Below are 22,655 nucleotides of genomic sequence, written 5' to 3'. Positions count from 1 at the left end.
AAAAAACAATCAATGGTGATACAAAACTAGGGAAAGGTATGATTCGTCATTTAAAAGAATGTTTGATTCTAATATCTGATTGTTTAATATTTACAATTCGTTCCGTTGTTATTTTCGATGGACAATTACACTTGTTGTTATATAATAATGAAACATCGACATTTCCTTCACTTTCTCGAGGTGTGATGCAACGTGACCGCATTTGGACGAAACTATTTGTGTTGTTATAATTTTGCGGTCTCATAAATTCACAAGTTTCGTCAAGCAATAGTTAATTCCTTGGATAAAATCCAAAGGCCTACGAATATTTCACGCACTATTGATTTTGCTTTCTATGCAGCCGCCCCCATTTCGCTGCGCTGCATATAATCAATGTGACACAAAATCGATTATCAGCTCACGACTCCACATCATAATCCACGGCCCTTAATTGAGTTGTATCAAAAAATGATGTAATCATATTTATTATTGTTTCCTTCCGTTGCACCATAATACATTTTACTCAGTTTAGAGCGCAACTGTTTCTTAATACGAATCGTAACAAATTAATCTGTTGAAATGTTAAAATATGCAGGTATATTATTACAATTTATTTCTATTTTATTGTAAGAACGTTAATCTAGATTCCGATGTGTTTGATAATATTATTCAAAAAATATGGAAATTATTACTTGTAATCAATATATTTAATACGAATAGCATGCAATGCATAACGAATTTTCTAATGAAAATAAATATACATTTTTAGTTATTCGACTAACAAACCTACTTTCATATTATACCGTATCCGGAAATTTGCACGTAAACAGTTCACCGCAGGACACTTATTCGTACGCCGCAGTACGTGAAATATGAGTTCGTGTAACATTTGATCAAATGACGAGTTCTTCGTTGAACATTTCACCGTGGAGTATATTTGTACGTATGTTACAACATGTGGCTAATTTTATGAGATGTCTTTACTAGGTTAGATTAGGTTAGGGTTAATCTAATTGGAACAATACTATTTGCAAACTATCGCCGCATTTTGTAAGATACTACGTACAAATGTATTCCACGGTGAAATGTTCAATGAAGAACTAGTCATTTGATAAAATGTTATACAAACTCATGTTTCACTACTGCGGTGCACGAATAAGTGTCCCACGTTGAACTGCATACGTACAACTTACATGTAACCATATTATACAACACACTACTGAGATATAAATATGTCAACTTAAACATATCAAAAAATGTTGATAATTTAACCTGTGTGTCAATTATTATTACCTAATTCTTCCCATTTTCTAACGGAATGCAAATAATTTTATTTTTATCATCAAAATGAAAGCTGCCAATACGACTAAATTAAGTTATTATGACTATTGAATTACTAATGCATACATAATGGTAAAATTACCCTACTCGTAAATAAATGTCCCTGCTTATACAAAATTCATTCATCTATAAATACATAAATACATTATTATGAATGTGGTTAAAAAGTAATTCTACCTATATAATAATGAATATTGTAAATTAATACATGTCCATATATTTCATATTATCTTCTGCTAACGTAGAGATTATCTACTTATGTAAGACTAAATCCTAGATAGGTTCATATCAATTTGAATATCTGAACTATTCGACAAGGTAATGGATGCATAGATTATACAAAGTTTAATGTCAATATCTCTTATTAAAATTTATATAGAAAATAGTTTGGTATGGCTTTTACCTGGTGGTAGTTTAGATTTCAGCATATCCATTGCGACGACATTGATGATAAGTACCCAGATAGGACAATCTAGAACATCAGCATCAGCTTTCACAAACGCCACTGCGCTTAGACACTGGGCTTCCAATCTCCTTCTATCGGGATAGGCTCTGCGTAACTCGCGGCTTACATTAGACTGGAATTTTTTCATATCAAAGAGCTAGAACAAAAGATAAAACATTTCCATCAGAAAAGCCAACTATGAAATGTGTCAATACTTACTATAAGACTTTAAATCATAATAAGTCAAAATAATATAATAGCATATTATTTATCGGGTAATTAAAATAAAGCTCTATAAAATCCATATTTGACACGCTCAGTTTAAAAAAAAAATGAGAATAAATTGGATACATTTGAAAGGAAAAAGCTAAAAATGGTCTTCACAGCTGGATGCAATGAAGATGATATTTTGATGTTATAATTACGAAATATATGTGTGGTACTATGATCCTTTTGTCGTTTCAAAAATGAGGCGATTCCAACGAGCAAACCATTTTCTACTTAGAGAAAATGAAAGGTATTTCTTACAGTTAGTATTGGAGGGATTTTTAAGCTGAGTTATTATTAAGAAACTAATTTTAAATATTAATTTATATTAATATTAATACAATTATAATTATTTTTCCTTAATAACCAATTGTCTATTGTGTGGAAATGGATAATAACTACATCTTCTTCGATAATTATTATAGAGATTATTAAATTTGGAAGTACACACACTATTTAAAACTTTATCGTTCAATGTTAAAGAGAAGAAAATAGCATACATGACATCTGAAATACCTATTCATATTCAAATACAGTATTATTATTATATTATTTATATGACGTTATCTCCATATATGTAATTATCTTTTATAATATTTAATAACAATACAACTGCCACTTCGTTCAAAATTTTGTCGGTTCATTGAATGTCACGTAGACATAATATTTCCATTGAACAATGCGCATAGTTTTCCCGGGGTTCCCATATAAAACATTCTGACACGTCGGGTTCGGGGCATGGTCTCAGTTCTTGCCGTGCCTAAGAAAGTGAAGTCGAACAAAAGATGTTCACAATGAAGCACATTAGAGTGTTTTCATTATTATCAGATGAAAAGGAAAGTAAAAAAGAACACGCGACTGACTGACAGATAATATGATGTCCACTAAACAATACGCGATGATAGTATTGTATGAAGTATCGTAGGGCATAGTAATTCTTTATTATTTTAAGATACATACTAAATAGGTAGTGAAAATAATATTTCAAGGCAAATCACCATGTCCAATCTAGGTATAAAAAAATAAAGGAAAATATTTTCATCGACTTTTTATAAAAATTAGTTATTAGCAAGTTTATTGAACTATATTTAGTAAGAAAAAAATATAAGACATGATGCAAGATTTAAATAGTATTTATATTACTTAATTAAAAATATAAAATATGATTTCTTTAAGAATCAAATTCTCTGAATCAGGAGAATAACAGTCCCTCGAATTTGAGGCTAAAATCCCCATTATTAACAACCAATGATATTTCAAACGTTTCCATGACTTAAAAATTGATTATGATATGATAACAGTTTCTAATAGATTTACTTAACATATTAATGATTTTTATCAAAGTTTGTAAAAATATCTGCAATACAATATTTTCGATGAAACACGTATATCCGCCCCCCTCTTGAAGTCAACTAATAATGTAGGTAGGTACCTATGTATAATACCAAAAAACTGTGTTAACTAATATTTAAATTAAAGAATGTCAATATTTTTAACTAATAAAACAGATATCTTTTTTTAATCTTTGCAAAATATTTAACTAATTCCTTCTTTTATTTCGGATGTAATTATGTTAATGTTGGTTGTCTCTCGTGATTTCTATTTTTACTAAAAAAAACTAATCTATATCCAGTACCTATCCACAATACAAATAACATCTATACGAAGTATTTACATAGTATACCATCATAATACATTTGAAATGTTACAATAATAGATTTTGTGCACCGTTAAAAAACTTGAATATAAGAATAAATCATAATGGAAACTTTACATCTCAACATGTTGTAAAAAAGCTACATAGGTACTGATTGATTGTATTTAGAAAAAATAACGTGTGTCAACTTATTATAAATGGCTGACCTTTGTGCGGATGACCTAGAAAGTGTGACACCAACATAATCATATAAGAAAGATTAGATGGATAGGCAAGATGAGAGTTATCATAAAATATTATTATACTTCCTATTAACTAAATGATACATCTTGGTTACCACCATATTTATATAAATAAATAGAAAATACATTTTTACTGATACATATAAGTTTTGAGAACCATACATTTTTTAACTTTCAAATTGTTTATTTATAATTTTATTTTAAATATATAATATATAATTTAATTACTAAAAACTATATGCAGGCGGGTAAAGTCACAAAATGTAACCAAAAATCAGTATTTTACTGAGCTTTCATAATAAAATGAAAATTTTAATATAACTTTTGAGTATGTACCTATGTTATAAATAAAATACTATTTATTGGCTCAACATTCATAAACTGAACTAGCTTAATGTGATACATGAATGATTTTATAAGCGAAATTTTGACCTATGGTCTTCCTTGGTGAAATAAAGATACTTTTTTTTTTAAATATACTCATTGTCGACTATCTTTAAGCTCCTAGTAAGTAATTCAAAAATATAAAAAAACTGCATATCAATAAACAGTTGTGTGCAATTCAGGAATTCTTATAGAAAACACAATCAAAAATATTAGAATTCTTAGGTTATAACTGCTATTGACACAATTTTATGGGAGAGCAAAAACAAAGTTTTTAAATCAGTATGATAAGTTAGTGTTTTGAAGTATTTTATACCAAAATAAGCAAAATCATCATTTTAACACATACTTTTGAAAAGATTGAAGTTATATTGTTATCTTGCATTTTTATCAGATGTATATTTTTGTCATATCAACTTTTTTCACATTTGGTCAATGCATATATCTTTTAACATCACTTTATGATCAATGAAATTGCAGGTCTAATATTTTTCCAAATCAAAGAATGTACAATTTAGAATATATTATGGAAGAAAACAAAAAAAACTGCAGTTATAACCGTCTGCCATCACAATACCGAATTATTATAGAAAATCATGTTTTTTTTCCCTATAGAATGCTTTTTATTGCAAGTGGGTAGCAATGTGCTACAAATTATTAAATTAAAAGTCTATTCAGAATGAACTAGGAACATAACATATAATGACTAATGATACTTAATTTAACAAAACCATTTTCCTTCCTTGTAAACCAATATGTTCGTATTATATTAATGTAGTTACGTCTAAAATATAACAAATATTTTTTGCCATATTAAGACTAATTGAATGAAGTTAATGGGATACAACAATTATTTTATACTTAACCATACCTAGATTTTACAAGAAGACCAAATACATTTTAGTCTGTGTAATTACATGATTGTTTTAAGCCAATGGAATTCATCTTGCAAGTCATTTATTAACTACGTTAAATATATGCAGTGTATGTTTCTCTACATAATACTCAGAAAAAACACATCATTATATAATCATTTATTTAAGTATCTTCTGCCTATATAGTTTGATCGTTTGCCAAAATACTTAGATACCAAATGTCCAGTTTTTTTGCAAGTCGTGACTATCCATACCTACCTAGCAATTCGTATCAATTAGGTGTATAATGCTTGTTTATAATTAATGTTATTTCTTAGTTAAGTATGAATGCGGAAATGTTAGGTCAAATGAATATTAGGTACCTATTCATAATAATTATAACATGTCCAAAACATGACATAAGGGAAACATTTTTTTAACTAATTTTAATTGAAGTATTTTATCACTTTACACAATGTGTATTCAGAACATTGCGATAGTAGGTAATGTTTTATGGAACATATGTAAAAAAACTTTTTAAATGAGTTTTAATTTCAAAATGTGAATTAAATAGAAATTACGAAAAAATTGGACAGCTTAGTATAAAAATAATTTATTCTCAAAGAAATAAAATTTGGATATTGTATTATTTATCACACCTATTGGTTAATATGTATTTTTTCAATTTTATCATTAATATTATTAATAATTTTACTCCATATTATAATAATATTCATATGTATGAAATCTTGTAGGTGCATTAGTTTACACCATCGGGTTGATTTAATTTATTAGACGATATTTAAGACTTCGTTCTGTGTTTTTAACAAACATAGAATATTTGTATAAGTCATGTTTTAAAAAATCTTCATTAAATATAGTGTAATATCATTTCAGTTCTCACCTTTACAATTTTTTCATGTTCGACAGCTTGACCTGGCAATTTGAGGATATCTTGGCCTATGGAGTTTTCATCGTTTGGTCCTGCTGCTGTACTTTTCACATAAACATTACTCTTAGAGTAGCGTCTTATGAGGATATTTCCAGCATCGTCCATTTTTATTTTTACTCCCTATAAACAATAAAAAAACAAATTACCCATATTATCTCCATGCGTTTAATATTATTTTGTGTACAAAAATGTCTTATGGTACACATTATAACTTAGTACTTATTTTTTTATTGAGCAATAGTTTATTTACAAAAACAAAATTTATGTCAAATTGAATTTCTCAATTTTAAAAACTTGTAATTGAATCTGTCTTTGTTTTAATCGAAGGTTGATTTTCTGAAAGTTAAAAAAATCTGTGAATCTCAACAATTTTCAAATAAACTCACCTGTCCTATGTGCCTTTTTACTTCGTCTGTTTTTGGATCTCGCATCGGGTTGTCAAATCCACATAATCCAATTCTGGAACAAACAAAAATAAAATAATTATTAGTAAGAAATGTATTATTTTTAAATACAAAATAGTCAATAAAAACTTATATATACTATATGAAATAGTAATTAAAAAAATACGAGTACTATATATATGAGAATATTATAATATTTATCGACAGACAAAAGTATATGGTAACATTGGTAATATGAACGAATCTTAAAACTAGTTTATCACAAACTAGCTGAATGAATTATGACAAACGTGCATAATATGAGACTATTAGTTTCAAAGCTGGTTAGGTATCTACATATTCCAAAATTTTAAGATAATTACAAAAAAATAGTCAAGAACATTAAGGACTTCAAATAGAATATTTTCTGATTTTTAATTATATTATATAATAATTATAAAATTCCAACGCTAGTAAAAAACAGTAAAAAATAGTGACTGATGAATACAACCGACATTGCAATCAACCTCCGGTTTAATACTACTTCACTAAAAACCATAACTGGATTCCATAGTATTTGTATATACATACGATGTAAATGTACATAGAGAATCATATTAAAAAAAATTAGAGGTAACCGACAAGACATTGTCTATACCTACGTCTAAGAACATCAACAATAATAGACATGAGACTTCCGTATGCTAGATCAATTAATATATAGATCGATATTTTAGTGAGGTGAACTATGGACATGTGTGGTATCTCTGATAAGACAATATATGATAAATTACTGCCCAAATTGCGCGCGTTTATTTTTTTAACGATTTTACAAATTGGCACATTTAAAAATACTAACGATTGCCTGGTTTATTTGATCTGTTTCATTGAGATACAATGCATCTGTCAGTCGTGATTGATCTGGTAGTAGGCTTCGATATACATCCGTTTCAGCCTGACACATTCCGACCTTGCAATTTAAAATAAGGAAATCAACAAACGGAATAATTTTCCAGCGCGAAAAATAATAATAAAGGCTTTTGTAGATTGAATTAGTTTCCCCTGAATCGATTTCATGGGAACGTGGCTTTTGATCAAAATATATTTCATCAATTAACTCGTTACATGACACTATGTATATTAGTATAATTCAATAATAAGTGCCGCCTTGGAAATGAAACGAAAATATTACTTGGGAAAATGGCACGCTTCTTAAACCTTATTCTATACATTCTTATACCTTTTCAAATAATAAAACAATGAAAGAAAATCATAAAGTTTTAAATAATGACCGACACATAATACATTATGGATATTAGTGCTAGTTTTTTTTATGAAATAGTGTGAGTTGCCATGAAATTTTCATATAGTAAAACATTTATGCATAAATTATATAATAACTAGATCTATTATATTAAATCGAATCAACTATTTTAATGTATGTATGCCTATATATATTATAATAAATTGCTCATTGGAAGGTTGGTGCGAAGTTATTTCCGTAGGAGGCGAGAGATTGTCTAATCTAAGATACGACGAAACTATCACATTCATAACGCACAATTTAAAAGACATTGTTAAAATACTACATTGTATCAAGTAATATAGCATGCATCTAGGCCTCCAGATCAATATAACTAAGACTTAAATCCTGATAATTTACCAACATTACGTTTTAAAAATAATAAATTGTCTTATATTATAGAGATGTTGAATGATTTTGTCTATATGTATGGAAAATGTGTGAGAGAAATAATGAGATGGATAGTAATGGTTAAATTTTAAGAATGCAGTGGCACATCTGTAAAAGATGTAAAAATAAAAATTAATTTTAACGTTTAATAGAATCTATCTCAAACAAAGCTTGATTTTTTCCATATGAATTTTTTATGCAGTGAAAATATATTATCATCGGACATAAAAGAGGTCGCTTTTTGTAAGTTGTGGTGTTGAAATTGTATGATGTTCAGGATCATCTGAATTACTGAGCATACTAAAAACTTTTTAAATTCTTCTTTAAACAACTAATAATAAACGACAGACTCTCAATTATATTTTATCTTGATTAGTAGAATAATTGACTTTAAAATACTGGATCAATCAAATCAATAATGCAACAGGATCTTCATTGCTGTCACAAACAATTATAAGATAATCGTTAGGCAAATTGGACCTTATAACGAAGAACACAATCTTCAGCAACGAAGCATTGGCTGAGAAAATTATATAATTACAAACAACTTAATTTTATAATTGAATACACTTTATTTAATTTAAATGATCTAGATTTATAAATTAATTACGCATTACTGTTTAATTGCCTACTTGCATAAAATATTAATCAAGATATCATTCTGAATAAATATTTTCATAACGAGACTTCCTGGATGACATAAAGTAGTAACTAAAAGCCAACTTTTTATATAAGATTATATTAGTTTAATCACATGAAACAACTTTATTTCATAAGTTTCATATTTTCATGTAACCAAAGTATTATAAAAGTCAAAAAGAATGCTGTAAAATAATAAATAATAAATAATAATTTGGTAATTGAATATTATAAAAAAAATCATTGCGGCCAAAATATAATATTTTATAATAATTATTATTAACTAAAACAGCGTGTTTGTTAAATCAAATGAAAAGTCACTTTGGTGACGATTGGTTATTTATAGAGTTCGATTATATTTTAGATGTCACCTTTAGCGTCCGTCAAAGTGCGTCAGCAAGAAGTATTACGTGAAGAATTTAACGTTTTTGCTTGGGTAGATGAACAGTGAAAATATATAATGAAACCAATAAAGTTGCATATTGACACTTACTTACACCATTTGGTTTAGCAATTTTAATATTAAATAAATAATCTTATGAAATACTGTAAAAATATTAAAGTGGTTATTTAATATTATCGATTATTGGATGAAGTTCTAACCATGCTCCCTCACCAATATAATGGACACTAAATGGCTACCTTAGAACTCATTAGATCAAAAAATTAGTACAATTTGGCAGGAATATCGAAAAACATCTTCGTATATACATAAACTAATTATAAATATTGTTTATTATTTTTTTATAACTTTAGCACTCATATTCTTCTATTATTTTAAATAACAGTTTGAACAGAATAAAACTTATTATTATGTTTTTTATTTTGAGTGACAGCAACTTATTACTGTTTTAAATGAAAATAATTTTAATGTTTGAATATGAACTTGCATACAGTTCTTAATACCTAAAACAATAAACCAGAATATATAAGATATTTCATATAAATGAAATATTTTATTGACAGCAAACATAGATTAAGAACCGTGTACCAGAGTGATGTAAAAGATAATTAATTATCTACATATTTTCCAACAGTTTGGAAGTGTTATATTTCTTACGGGAAAATATAGATGGAAAAGGTTAGGTAATTAAATAAATGTAGTTCAATGAATCAGTCAACGTTTTGTTCAGCTATTTTCTTATGCAATTTGGCCTTCAAAAGGTATTTATAATATATTGTAAGAGTGAACGAATACAATAAACGGGTCACGACACGAAAATCAAGTTCTAATGAGAGTATTCAATCAACAATTATTATGTGTACCAAGACAAAGTCACTCAAGCAGAAGTAAAGTAACCCGCCAATACAACGCAGCTGGTTGCGATTACCCAGACTAGTGAGAAGTGAGCCAGAGATAAAATTTATTCGATTATTTAATAATCGGGGTCAATTGGATACTCAATTGCCTGTATCGGCTCAACGAGATCTATTGTCTTGGATCAATTATGGTAAATTAAAATGTGTTATTTTTAATTCTCGAGACTTGTTTTGCTGGAGAGAAGGACATGTCTGCCTTAAATAAACTTGACATAATATACACGGACGGGGTAGCTAACTGTATAGCTGTATCTATTGAGTATGAGAAACGATTTTATAAAATTTACAATAAAGTAGAATTAACAAAAATAACTTTGTTTAAACATCATCATAACGGAGTTCTACCATATAAATGCCAGTTCAATTAATAAAATGTATATTGACGTTATTTTATATAATATGTAAAGTGTTTCGTGCATCTAGTACCTAAGATATAAGATATATTGAGTATGTTAGTATTGGGTAGTATCTAGTATTTTTGTTTGAGTGGGAAATACAAAAAAAACTTGTATAATATAATAAAACGTAAATTTTATAATTCTCAAGTTATAATTGAGTTGGGGGCGTCACGATTTCAAATTAAAGAAGTATGAGGAGTGTCTTGTTAATCTATTATGTGGTTATACATTTATGGAATTCTAAAAATATCATGACATACCATCGAATAAACGCTTAACCTTTTAAATAGATGAAAATAAATATTACTTTATTATTGATAATAAGTAACAATTTAAGTTTAATTAAGGTGACGCATCAGTGAAACGCCAAATAATTTTCAACTGTACGCGCGACGAAATTTTGGACTCGCTGCCATTCAGTGAGAAAATGTTGACCCAGGAACACGTCACTTTGCTGCGTGATGGCGACGGGTCAATTAATTCTAAAATCGTGTAAAGATGACTAAAAACGTTACCCATTTACTTTAAAAAGAAAACATGTCAATGGATATATTATTATTGTTACTTATAGAACAATAAACAGAACATAAAATGAACGTATGTTGGATTTATATGACAAATAATATTTCGTTTGACAGGCGTCATTTTCACCCGCCACCCGCAATCCGCGCATCGCCTAGCAACGATCTTTTTAGACCGTGCCTCAACTAATGCATGGCCTTAATAACAAATAAGTAGTTTTCTGTATCATATACCAATTTATATTAATTATTATATTCATAAATGTTATACTGATTATTATCCTCTGGAATAATATAGCCATTACATTATATACTACTAACTGTTCTGTTCTAAAAAAACCGAATAAAATGCGCCGTATTATTCGAAACCTTTGCTAACAGAAATTATTACTATTGTTACAAATGATCTAAAACTAATAAACGAATAAATAATAATGATCAACTTATAATATGATTAGTATTATTTGAACCCATAACTTAATTTGAATTTAATTTTCTCATTTACTTCAAATTCAATAATATTATAAACTATGATGGAATAGGATACTTTTATACTGGAACATGTTAGTAGGCACGTATGTAGAAAAATGTTATCGTAATGAGTCAAGTAAATTTAAACATTGAGCGAAGTTAATGAAAGTTCATTTGAAGTCATAAATCAAATTCAATCGATTCAAGTCTGTCAATATGATGATTGTTACCACCTAGTAACCCATTGATAAAAATAAATCTTCGAAGATCAAATATTTCATCAACTAAATGACGCGTAAGGTCAAGTTTCACAATAGACTTTTTGAAATCTCAAAAGCCTTCCAACAAATTTAAAATCTCTCCTTCAAATAAAGTGCGTCAACACTTTCAAAGTTTAATTGTTTGAAAACAAACCTTTTTTCATTATTGACTTTTAAGTATTTATCAAGCAATCATTTTTGATCAATGGTTAATTATTTCAGTTACATACATGAAATATAACATATTATATAATCATTGCATTATTAAAATGCATTAACACTTTACTATCAAAATTTTATATTGTATTTCAAGTATTTATCGTTTAATACTAATATTAATTTTGGGTTTTACTGTATTGATCACAAGTTAGATATTTTATTTTGATTATAATATGAGACACGAATGTTTAATTTAAGATTATTTTGATCTTATTATAATAAAAATTATTTTTGAATAAATTTTCTATGTTTATTTATATTTTATACTTCTATAGGTTCTATATTTTTTGTCAATCCATGTCAACGTTTATAATAAATATAAATAATATTACTACGATGTGTAATTAATATTGTATTCATATTATATTATATTATTATGTACTTAAGATTAGTTATAGAGACTGTCCTAAAAAGACTTACATAGCCATTCACATAGAAGTGAATGCAATCTATCAAACATTAGTAAAAAATGCTGAATCACTCATAGCAAATTAACTCTCTATTAAGCTTCGATTGATAGGTCAGCTGTACGAGGCCAAAATTAGTTTTAATTATTATAGACTATTTAAGTAGATAAATTGTCCAAAAACCCAATATCAAAAATAACTAATATATTTACAGTAGTAATTAAAATTGTATGTTCCCAATTTCCTGCTATTTTGACTAAATTTCTGTGCACCTAATTAATATTTCACATAACCACATATAGTTAAATAAGTACCTATTACATATTGTGTTTATTTTAATTATTACAATTTCCTTCCAACAAGATTAAAATTGACAGTTGACACCATTGAGAGAAAATTTATATATTTAATCAAGAGCATGGTTGGTCAACGATCTTTATGGGGTCATCTTATTAATATATTTTACTATGTTTTAATTGAATAGGTATATAATTGAATGCCTTGTCTATCATTTTAATTGAATATTCGTTATGCTCGTTACATACGTAATTATCACAAAAAAATGTTATTAGAACAAAAAAATAGTAAATAACTTAATATTTAATTTCACGTGAAACCATCAAAGAAAATTAAAAAAATCTCAATTATATTTATTAGTCATTCATTACAATTATTACAGTATGCGATATAACGTATCTCGAGAAGTCATAATTCATATTCGATTAAGTTTCATCGAAATATTTTTCGTATTTAAAATTGATTGTTTTAAGATTGCGACCTTGAAATCAAAAATAATAGCTTGGTCTAAACAAAATGGGTGTTGTTTCTGATTTATTGGCCATGATCAGTATACACTACGTAATTTAAGACAATTATATAATATAGTGATAACTGACCACAAATTATTATTAACTGGGCAGATTATTTGAGTAAGTAACAAATATATTTGTTTCCGGAATTAATGTATATTTGACAGAATTTTAACGTAAGCTTTAAAATTATACAATAGAACATTTTCAGTATTGATGTTATGAAAAGTTATTTATATAAGAATAGATAAAATATATATGTATATATAGCTTAGCAATATGTAAAATCAACGTATACTAATACTAAATAATATATCACATCTATAATAATTATTTTGTGCTCTAAATCGAGGTATTAAAAATTAACATAACAATTACCTACTTATTAAATAAATATTAACATAATTTATTATTAATTAAAAAATATTATTTCTTAATCAAAGAATTGTACGTAACTACATACACGACATACATAGCATAGCGCATACCAGATTTTTACGTCGACCTTGCCTCAGGCATAGGCGCGGTTTTTTGTGTTATATTTTGTCTTTTTCACACTCAACTGAAAATATTGAGATAAAAATCTGCTCTCACTCTCTCTAATCTAATAAAGTACCGCGGATACCTTTCGCTCCTTGAAAACTTGGTATGCATAAGAATTATTGACCATTAGCATGTTGTCGAATTGGCTTCGAATTACCGAACGCTTTGTCCGATTTTAACGTTCATTAATGACTTTTTTTACAATCACACTTGTAACAGGTGAGTTGTATAATAAAACTATAATTATCATTATCATGGACCCGATAACACATTATGAATCACCACTTCCCATCTATATATTGAAAATTTACATTACCTTATCCTAGCAAACGATTTGATTTATATCTCTATATACTTTAGATGTCTCAACAACTTACTATGTGTTTTTTTGTGTTATAAAAATATAAATTTTTAAGTTATAAAAAAAAAATGTCGTTAGCGCATTGATTGACAAGCTTTTTATAAAACAATTATCTACTCACTCTGACATTGAAGAAAACTTTTAATCACAATATTACATAACAACAATTGTGTATTGACCACTCTTTTTCACCACGAATTTGCCATTTCTGAATAATGCAGAAATCATAATATAGTAACCAAATAATTGGAAAAATGTCCTGAAACTAAAATATATTATAATCTTTATCATCATCGGCCGGTTTCGATATACTACTACATGAAGGCCTCCCTTAACTCTCTCCAATAGCTCATTCCCTATCTCTTTGCTGCTACGTACATTCATTGAACTTCATTGAATTGAGTTTGTCTATCCAGCGGGTTTTAGGACATCCAGCGTTTGTTATTGTATTATCTGCAGAACTTTCCATGAACTACGTTTTAAACTTACAATGTTTCTTCCATGAAAACAAAAAAAATATTTTCACACAGTTCTTTCCTGACATTTTAAAATGCCTATTTGGTAGTTGAGTCCCTTTCATTTGTAATGTGAGGCTTTCATATGCGAATCAGTTTGACGTTACATACATAGTAGCACATAGTATACTTAGGTACTCATACGTCATATCTATATAATATATTATATTATAATAACAAGTATAATTTTTAATAAATCCGTACACCCCGATAATATATAATAGATTATATTTATTATAAGTGTGTGTTTATGATAATACTTTTATTGAAATTCGTAAGTTGCCAATGAACATTATCCAATACTATTAAGTACAATAAACGTTATAATAAACGAGGCTCGATTAACTAAATAATATTGATAGTTTTAAAAGTAGGTACCCAATAGATTATATATGTTATTCTCATTTTCTTTATTTAATAAACACTTAAAGAATAAACAATAAAATTATCCATGCAATTCTGGGAGACGTCGAAATTTTCAGTTATATAAGACTAATTTTATGTTTAGTATTGATATTATAACCTACTTTATATATATACTATATATGTTTTTAAATGTTTTATTTGTTTTATTGTGAATGTCTTTAATTAATCATAAGCAATATCAATACAACGATTTAAATATATGTATACCTACTTGTATAACAATCTTCTAAATAATTTTGTGGTTTATTGTATAAAATCATCTAAGTCAAACAAACGTATTTACCTCAAATAACTGTCAGAAGAATACCTACAAGAGTGACATGGAAATTACAAAGTGATTCAAGAGACATGCGATAAATTACTGCATGTTTAAACGAGGATGTAAATTACAAGGAATTAACATAATTGTCTCAAATACCTACAAAATTAAATTAATCCTATTAATTATTGTTAATACTGCCACAGGGCTCCTCATTCGAAACGAGAAGAATACATTAAAACTTGCATTGAATTTTTTGCTTTTGAAAGATAAATAAATTATTTTAATGATTTCACCGGCAGCTACTAAAGTAAAATATCAGGGCCGTACTTGTATGAATGGCCCAAACACATAATATTATGTTGACTATCTAAATCCAACTCTTCAATTAAATTTTATTGTAGGTGTAAAATAAGCTTTGGTATGAGATGTTTTGTTTTGTACTTGTATTTTCTATTATAATAATATTATTTCTTTTTAAAAATAATGGAAGTAACTAACTTGTCATTTAATAAAAGTGTCTCTAAAATAATTCTTTTATTATATAAATAGTTTTTAATTATTTCTTTAAAGTTACTCTCTCAATACCAGTCTTAAAAATATTTTTGGAATATTATTAAAGACTTTATTTTTAAAATAAAATATCAATGTGACAGGAACTTTTATTAAAAACAATATTTATTTCTTGATACACATCTGGCAAGAATGTAAGTGTTTTAGCATGTAATCTATTTTAATCTACGTCTCATGATGATTTCATAACAATTACATCAAATTGAATACAAGACTGCAAGAAGACGAAAAGCTTCCGTGGCTATTTTTATGACAGTTGAAAAAATGACTTGACAGAATCCGTCTGTGAATAGATAATTCCACTTCCGTCATTTTCGCAAACAATCTAATTGCTTGAATTTGTAAAAGGAAAACGTGGCCATGGTATAATGCATTTCGTGATTAGAGCAGTGAAAAATATACTCAGAAAGTATCCCTATTGAGTAAATCATTATTTAATCCTTCCTAAGGATATTCATACGGAAATTTAAATAATTATAGACACCGGTAATACTTAAAATAAATACATATTAACGAATAACTTACATTTTCTTGAGTATATCAAAGTTTAAACCAAATTTACTGTATCTAATTAAATGCTATGTATTATTCTTTGGAGGCAACACTGCCAAAGCTCTCCACTCTTATTACTACTTTCGATTTAAAAATAGAGTATTCTAGATAAAAACTAAATTTAGTGATTTTTATTAGAGTAGTTCCTGTTATTTTTTTTTGTTTTAATGTATTCATCATCATCATCATCATCAGCCTGAATCTATCCACTGCAGGATGAAGGCCTCTTCAAGTTGCTTCCACTTCTCTCGGTCCTGTGCATTGCGTTGCCACGTACTTCCGCAGAACTTTATCATTTCATCGATCCAGCGGCCTCTAGGTCTACCTTGTGGACGTTTTGTACTTCTTGGATACCACTGGATGACTAGATTTGTCGAACGATTGTCTCTTCTTCGAGCTATGTGTCCAGCCCAACTCCATTTAAGGCTTTTAATAAACTCTATTACATGGCAAACCCTTGTCTGCTTCCTTATCCACTCATTCTTCTTTTTGTCCTTTCGCGTTATGCCCAGCATGCACCTCTCCATACCACGTTGTGTTACTCTTTTACTTAGGGTCCATATTTCACACGCATATGTCATCACGGGAAGCACACACTGGTTGAACACTTTGCGTTTTAGGCACAGTGGAAGGTCACTTTTGATGATATTATTCAGGCGGCCAAAAGCACTCCAGCCTATTTTACTCTGCGAATAATTTCATCAAATATACATCCATCTATAGACACTTGTTGTCCCAGATAGATGTAGCTTTTCACCTGTTCGAGCTGAGTGCCATTGATGAGGATCTCTTTTTGGCCTGCAAAGCAGTTGAACATGACTTTCGTCTTTGTTACATTTATTTTCAAACCTACTTTGTTGCTTACTTCAGCGAGTTCCTGCATTCTGCTTTGGAGGTCTTCTGAGTCTTGCGAGAAAATTACTATGTCATCGGCAAAGCGCAGATGACTCAGGTATTCTCCATTTATGGGGATCCCTTTGTCATTCCAGTCAAGTTGCCTGAATAAGTCTTCAAGGGTAGCTGTAAATAGTTTAGGTGAGATTGTATCACCTTGTCGGACTCCTTTGCTGATAGGAAATCTGCGCGATGGTTTATGGAGATTTACAGATGCTGTTGCGCTACTGTATATATTATTAAAAATATTTATATATCGCCCAGGGATTCCTTGTTTTCTGAGTGTGTCGAGTATTGAACATTTCTTTATCGAATCAAACGCCTTCTCGTAGTCTATAAAACCCATGCATAGTGGCAGTTTGTATTCCTGGCACCGCTCTATGATTTCTCTGACGACTTGGATATGGTCCATAGTGCTGTATCCTCCTCTAAATCCGGCTTGTTCTCTCGGTTGGTTCTCGTCTAGTACATTTTGCAGACGGTTTGAGAGAATTTTTGTGAACGTCTTGTAGAGAATAAGGAGTAGACTTATTGGACGATAATTTGCTAGGTCTTCTCTGTCACCTTTTTTGTGAAGAATGACAATGCTGGCATTTTTCCATACCTCTGGGACATCCTCTTTGCATATGCAGGCTGTGAACAATTGTGCAAGTACTTCATTTGCATCCTTTCCCGCTTTTTTGAGGATATCTATCGTTAAACCGTCTTCCCCGGGGGCTTTCCCACTTTTCATGTAATTTAAAGCATGGGTTACTTCCCAGGATGTGATTTCGGGAGTATGGTTTTCCGAATTTCCATTTCTCTGAAGATCTAAGTCTATAGTCGTATTGTCAGTGTCATCACTGTAGAGATCGCTGTAGAACTCTTCAACTCGGCTTAACAAGTGTTCCCAATTTCTGACGATAGAACCATATTTAGCTTTTAGTGCTGTGATTTGACGTTTTCCTATCGACAAGCATTGCTTGTTTTTGTTTAGACTTCTGCCTGATTTCACATTTGCTTGTATGAGGTTTACATTGAATTTACGAAGGTCTTCTCTTATCTTCCTTCGGAGGGTTTTGCAAAGTGATGAAAACTCCATATCGTTTTGAGCCTGTCTATCGCTCTTGGTTTTACTTCTCTGCTTCATAAGATTCAATGTTGCCTTCGAAAGCTTGGTAGAAGGTGTAACTTCCGAGCTTTTTACGCCTGTTTTTTCTGCACATTGTAGAATGATATTCGTTATATCTTCCGCGTTGGATAGGGAAACGGTTTCGTTCTCATCTAAAAAAGCCGATAGTGCATTTTTGGACTTCATTTTGGAAATCAGTATTGTTCTGCAGGTATACGCGAGCATTTGACTTCTTCTGCAGTTTGGATCTTTCTGATTTGACGTTCAATCTTATCTTACATCTCACCATCCGGTGATCACTGCCGGTGTTAAACTGATTGATCACCTTACACTTTAAAAATGTATATTTTTTGTCAGTGAGGATGTAATCGATTTCGCTGGTCCTTCCTGACGGGCTTCTCCATGTCCATTTACGTGTAGGTTTATGTTGAAAAAAGGAATTCATGATGTGAAGATTGTTGGTTTCAGCAAACTCCACAAGCATGTCCCCTCTACCAACCCTTGAGCCATGTCCGAAATGTCCTACCGCTACGTTATCTCTTTGGTATGATCCAATACGTGCATTGAAATCTCCCATTATGATGTTGAAGTGGCATTTACTTTTATTTTTCAAGGATGTTATTTCCTCGTAAAACTCTTCCACTTTTTCATCAGGATAGCTCTGTGTCGGAGCATATACTTGCAAAATCTGAATCCGGTACCTAGCATTGATTTTAAGTATCACGCTTGCGACCCTGTCACAAATGCAGTTAAACTCGACTATGCGGTCCCTCCAGGCTTTGTTGATAACAAATCCAACACCGCTCGTACGTCCTTCATCGGTTCCTTTGGAATACAGCACATATCCGCTTTGTGAAGTAATAATACTCTCACCTTTACGCCTTACTTCGCTGAGTCCGACAACATCTCAGTGGATATTCCGGAGCTCTTCTTGAAACTCTACAAGTTTGGCATCGCTGGACAATGTTCTTGCGTTATATGTAGCAATGGTCATTTGTTGGGAGCCTTTTCCGGGTTTCCGGGGATTGTTAGCACCCTCTGCCTTCCTTCGCTGATCGCTGCCGTGATCAGTATCAGGTTGGCCTCCGGAGAATGAGAGCCGGGTTTTAGAAGTTTTTGTTTTCATATGAAGGATTTGGACATAACACACCACGCTGTCCAGACGGGTTGGTGTGTTATCTGTGTATCTCCATATTCAGCCATTTTGAGATAATCGTAAAAACCCTTAAGCATAATATTATTACGAATATAGAATAGTTTATAAAAATATTATTAAACGATTACAAAAAAATAAAATTTAGTTACAGTCATTAAAACTAATAAGAAATCACTTTTTAAATTAACCGTTTTTAAAATGGCGACTTTACAATCAATCACCGGTTTAATTCTATTTGCCTAAAAAACAGAGCTGGATTTAATGAGTATGTATGAGAAAAAAGTACTTTTAGAATCAGAATAAAGAAAAATATAAAAAAAGTTGAAATTGAGGTTACCGGCTTTGAAACTATAGCCTGATAATAGGTAAATGAATGCAAACTTATTACTCATATAATTAGTAATAATTTCTTAAAGGATTGATAATGTATTATGATTGAAGTAGGTACTTATATACAACTATAGACATAAATATTTTTATGATATCGATCAGTTTATGGCAGCAGATCATAATAATATAATATTATCAATGATTTTATTATTATACTGAATATAGGTTACTTACGTAAATCACAAAGAGATTTACACTTTGCTGACTTGGTTTTAGAAAATCTGCGGCGTGTCTCAATGTTGAACCAATTTCAATCTGAGTTTTGCATAAATCTTGATTGCATCGACAGTATTTACGAGAGATATTATTATACGCCACACGACAAACCTGAGGGCTCTTGTATTAAACCATTATTTACGTTATCATTGGCAGTAAAGTAAGCGGTCGTTCAAATCACTCGATTGCAAACATTATGATTATGGCGTGTGCCTAGACTGACCCTTTGCATGACAAGTATTACATTTATCAATGTATCAATAAAAATGTAGTAAGGGTTTATCATATCTAATATTACTTGTAAAATGATATTGTACCTGATCACAATTATAATTGTGCAAAAAGCTACAAAGTTAATTTTAAATTTTGGTTAACAAGAACCATAAAAATTGTTTATCTCTTTTCCTGGCCATTTTATTGAATATTAATTAAAAATTAACAACATAAATACCATAGAGGTATTAAATAAAAAGAGGGGCAAGTAATCGGCTTGCTTGTACAACTGAATGAAGCAGGCCGACAATAGCCAACAACTTACAAGAAATAGGATAAATTACTTTGGTCATTATAACGTACCCATATAATTAATAATGTCAACGTTAATTTTGCCGCAAATTAATAACCTGCCTGCTTCATCATACTTTCATGTAACCTGCCGCTCTTCGATAAATACAGATAATATGTACGGTTACTACAGTATAGAAATATTACTATAGTATTTATCACAATATTTAAAATTAAAAATCGTCAAAATTTCCCAACTAAAACATGCTGGTCATATTCAGAGAATGAACTTAAAACTATTGCTAAATTTTTTTGATGCAAAGCCATTATCTGGGCAGAGGTTTGTTGGTCGATCCAAATTACGATGGTTGGATGGCGTGGCCCAAGATGCACGAGCGACTGTAATCCCGAATTGAAGAAGGATTACGGAGGATAGACCGGACTGGGGAAGATTTGTTTTGAGGAGGCCAGAGCCCAACCCGGACTGTTGCCCCACAAATTATGATGATGACAATACTTACTAATATTAGGTTACGTAGCATTGACATGACATTTACATGATAATTAATATGATACTATATTGTTTTAAGTATATTGTTATAAATATAGAGGTAACTGGAGTGTGTGATGAGTACTTTTAATTACGTTATGTTCCTCAATTATTTTCTATTTTTATGAACAGTGTGAGATATTTTGCGTAGTGTCCTTGTGTTATTATTAGCTATTATGTAATACATAATAATATGTTGCATGTTTTTATGTATACTTGAGATAGTAGACTATTATAGTATGTATGCAAATAATGAATTAATAGCTTGAATCAACCCAAAATAAATTTTCCTCTTGTCTATAAATCGAATTTTTATGAGTTAGCTTCAAATAAATATCAGTATATTTTTTATAAGATATTACAAGTACCTACCTAAACAACACATTTCAAGACGACAAGAACGGAAAATAGCATTAATTAAGTACCTAATAAAATAAAATATCCTTTTTTTTCAATATTCAATATTTCAAACTGCATTGTTTTTGTTGCGCATAAATCATATTATTAAAGTCTTTTTGTATTATAAATTCAAAACTATACCTACATATTATACGTAAAAGATTTTTAAATTTTTTAAAAAAACTTGTGCAGTCAATAAATTATGAAAAAATGGTTCAATAAATATTTACAAGAAGCTAGTTACTTCTGTTATAAAATTATAATAAACCAATTGGCAAGATAACATCGTGTTATAATGGTAACAATAGAGCAAGGGTTAATAGTGTCACATTTTTCAATGAATATAAGGCACTTTCAGCGTGATCTGGAACCGCACGCTTCATTGAGCAATTGGAAAGTTACCGTTTAAGTCGCGAGTTGACTCGAGTCACAAGTCTCGAGTCTCGAATCTGCGACGAATGTTACATAAGAAGCCAGTCCAGTAATACAGCGCCACTTCCGAGGTGTGCCATTATTAGAATATTGTTTTTCCTTTCACAGGAAAAGATAATAATATTAATAACTATAACTTATATATTATGCAAAATGAATATTTTAATTACATATTGTGAAATATTTCCTGCCCTATCGTTTAATAATCCTACATAATTATTTACATGGTGACGACTATCTATTTTCAATCCAGTTATATATAAAGACTTTTATAAAATGTTATAATGCGTAAGCGACTAGGTGCTGTGTTAAGGTCAAAAGTTTTATTTAAACTATGAGTTATCTGTGCGAACCATGCTTAAATAATAATATGCCAGCCAATTACAAACGTTACTGAAGAGTTTACCAAATATAGTTATCTGTATAATGTTATTTACATTAAACTTGAAATGACTATATTATACGCATTAATAAAATTACATTTTGAAAAACTGCCTTACCCACAGACATCTGATATACCAAAAATATGACTA

The 22,655-nt window shown here is 29.6% G+C and overlaps 1 protein-coding gene across 4 annotated transcripts in view; it reads right to left on the bottom strand.

Annotated features, from left to right (window-relative positions):
• Positions 1-22,655, bottom strand: part of exp (expansion) — a 214,384-nt gene that overhangs the window by 52,242 nt on the left and 139,487 nt on the right. For all 4 annotated transcript variants that reach the window (XM_085947196.1, XM_085947193.1, XM_085947194.1 and 1 more), the window contains 3 exons: positions 6,508-6,580; positions 6,074-6,241; positions 1,724-1,922 (listed from right to left, as the gene is read on the bottom strand). In XM_085947196.1, the coding sequence (XP_085803322.1) occupies positions 1,724-1,922; positions 6,074-6,241; positions 6,508-6,580 (440 nt within the window). The remainder of the gene's footprint in view (positions 1-1,723; positions 1,923-6,073; positions 6,242-6,507; positions 6,581-22,655) is intronic.

This window comes from Rhyacophila brunnea, unplaced genomic scaffold, assembly GCF_057557595.1.
Source record: "Rhyacophila brunnea isolate RB1 unplaced genomic scaffold, BYU_Rbru_1.0 scaffold_2, whole genome shotgun sequence".
Lineage (NCBI taxonomy): Eukaryota > Metazoa > Arthropoda > Insecta > Trichoptera > Rhyacophilidae > Rhyacophila > Rhyacophila brunnea.
Note: the sequence above shows the minus strand (reverse complement) of the source record. Positions and strands in the feature narration are given on the sequence as shown.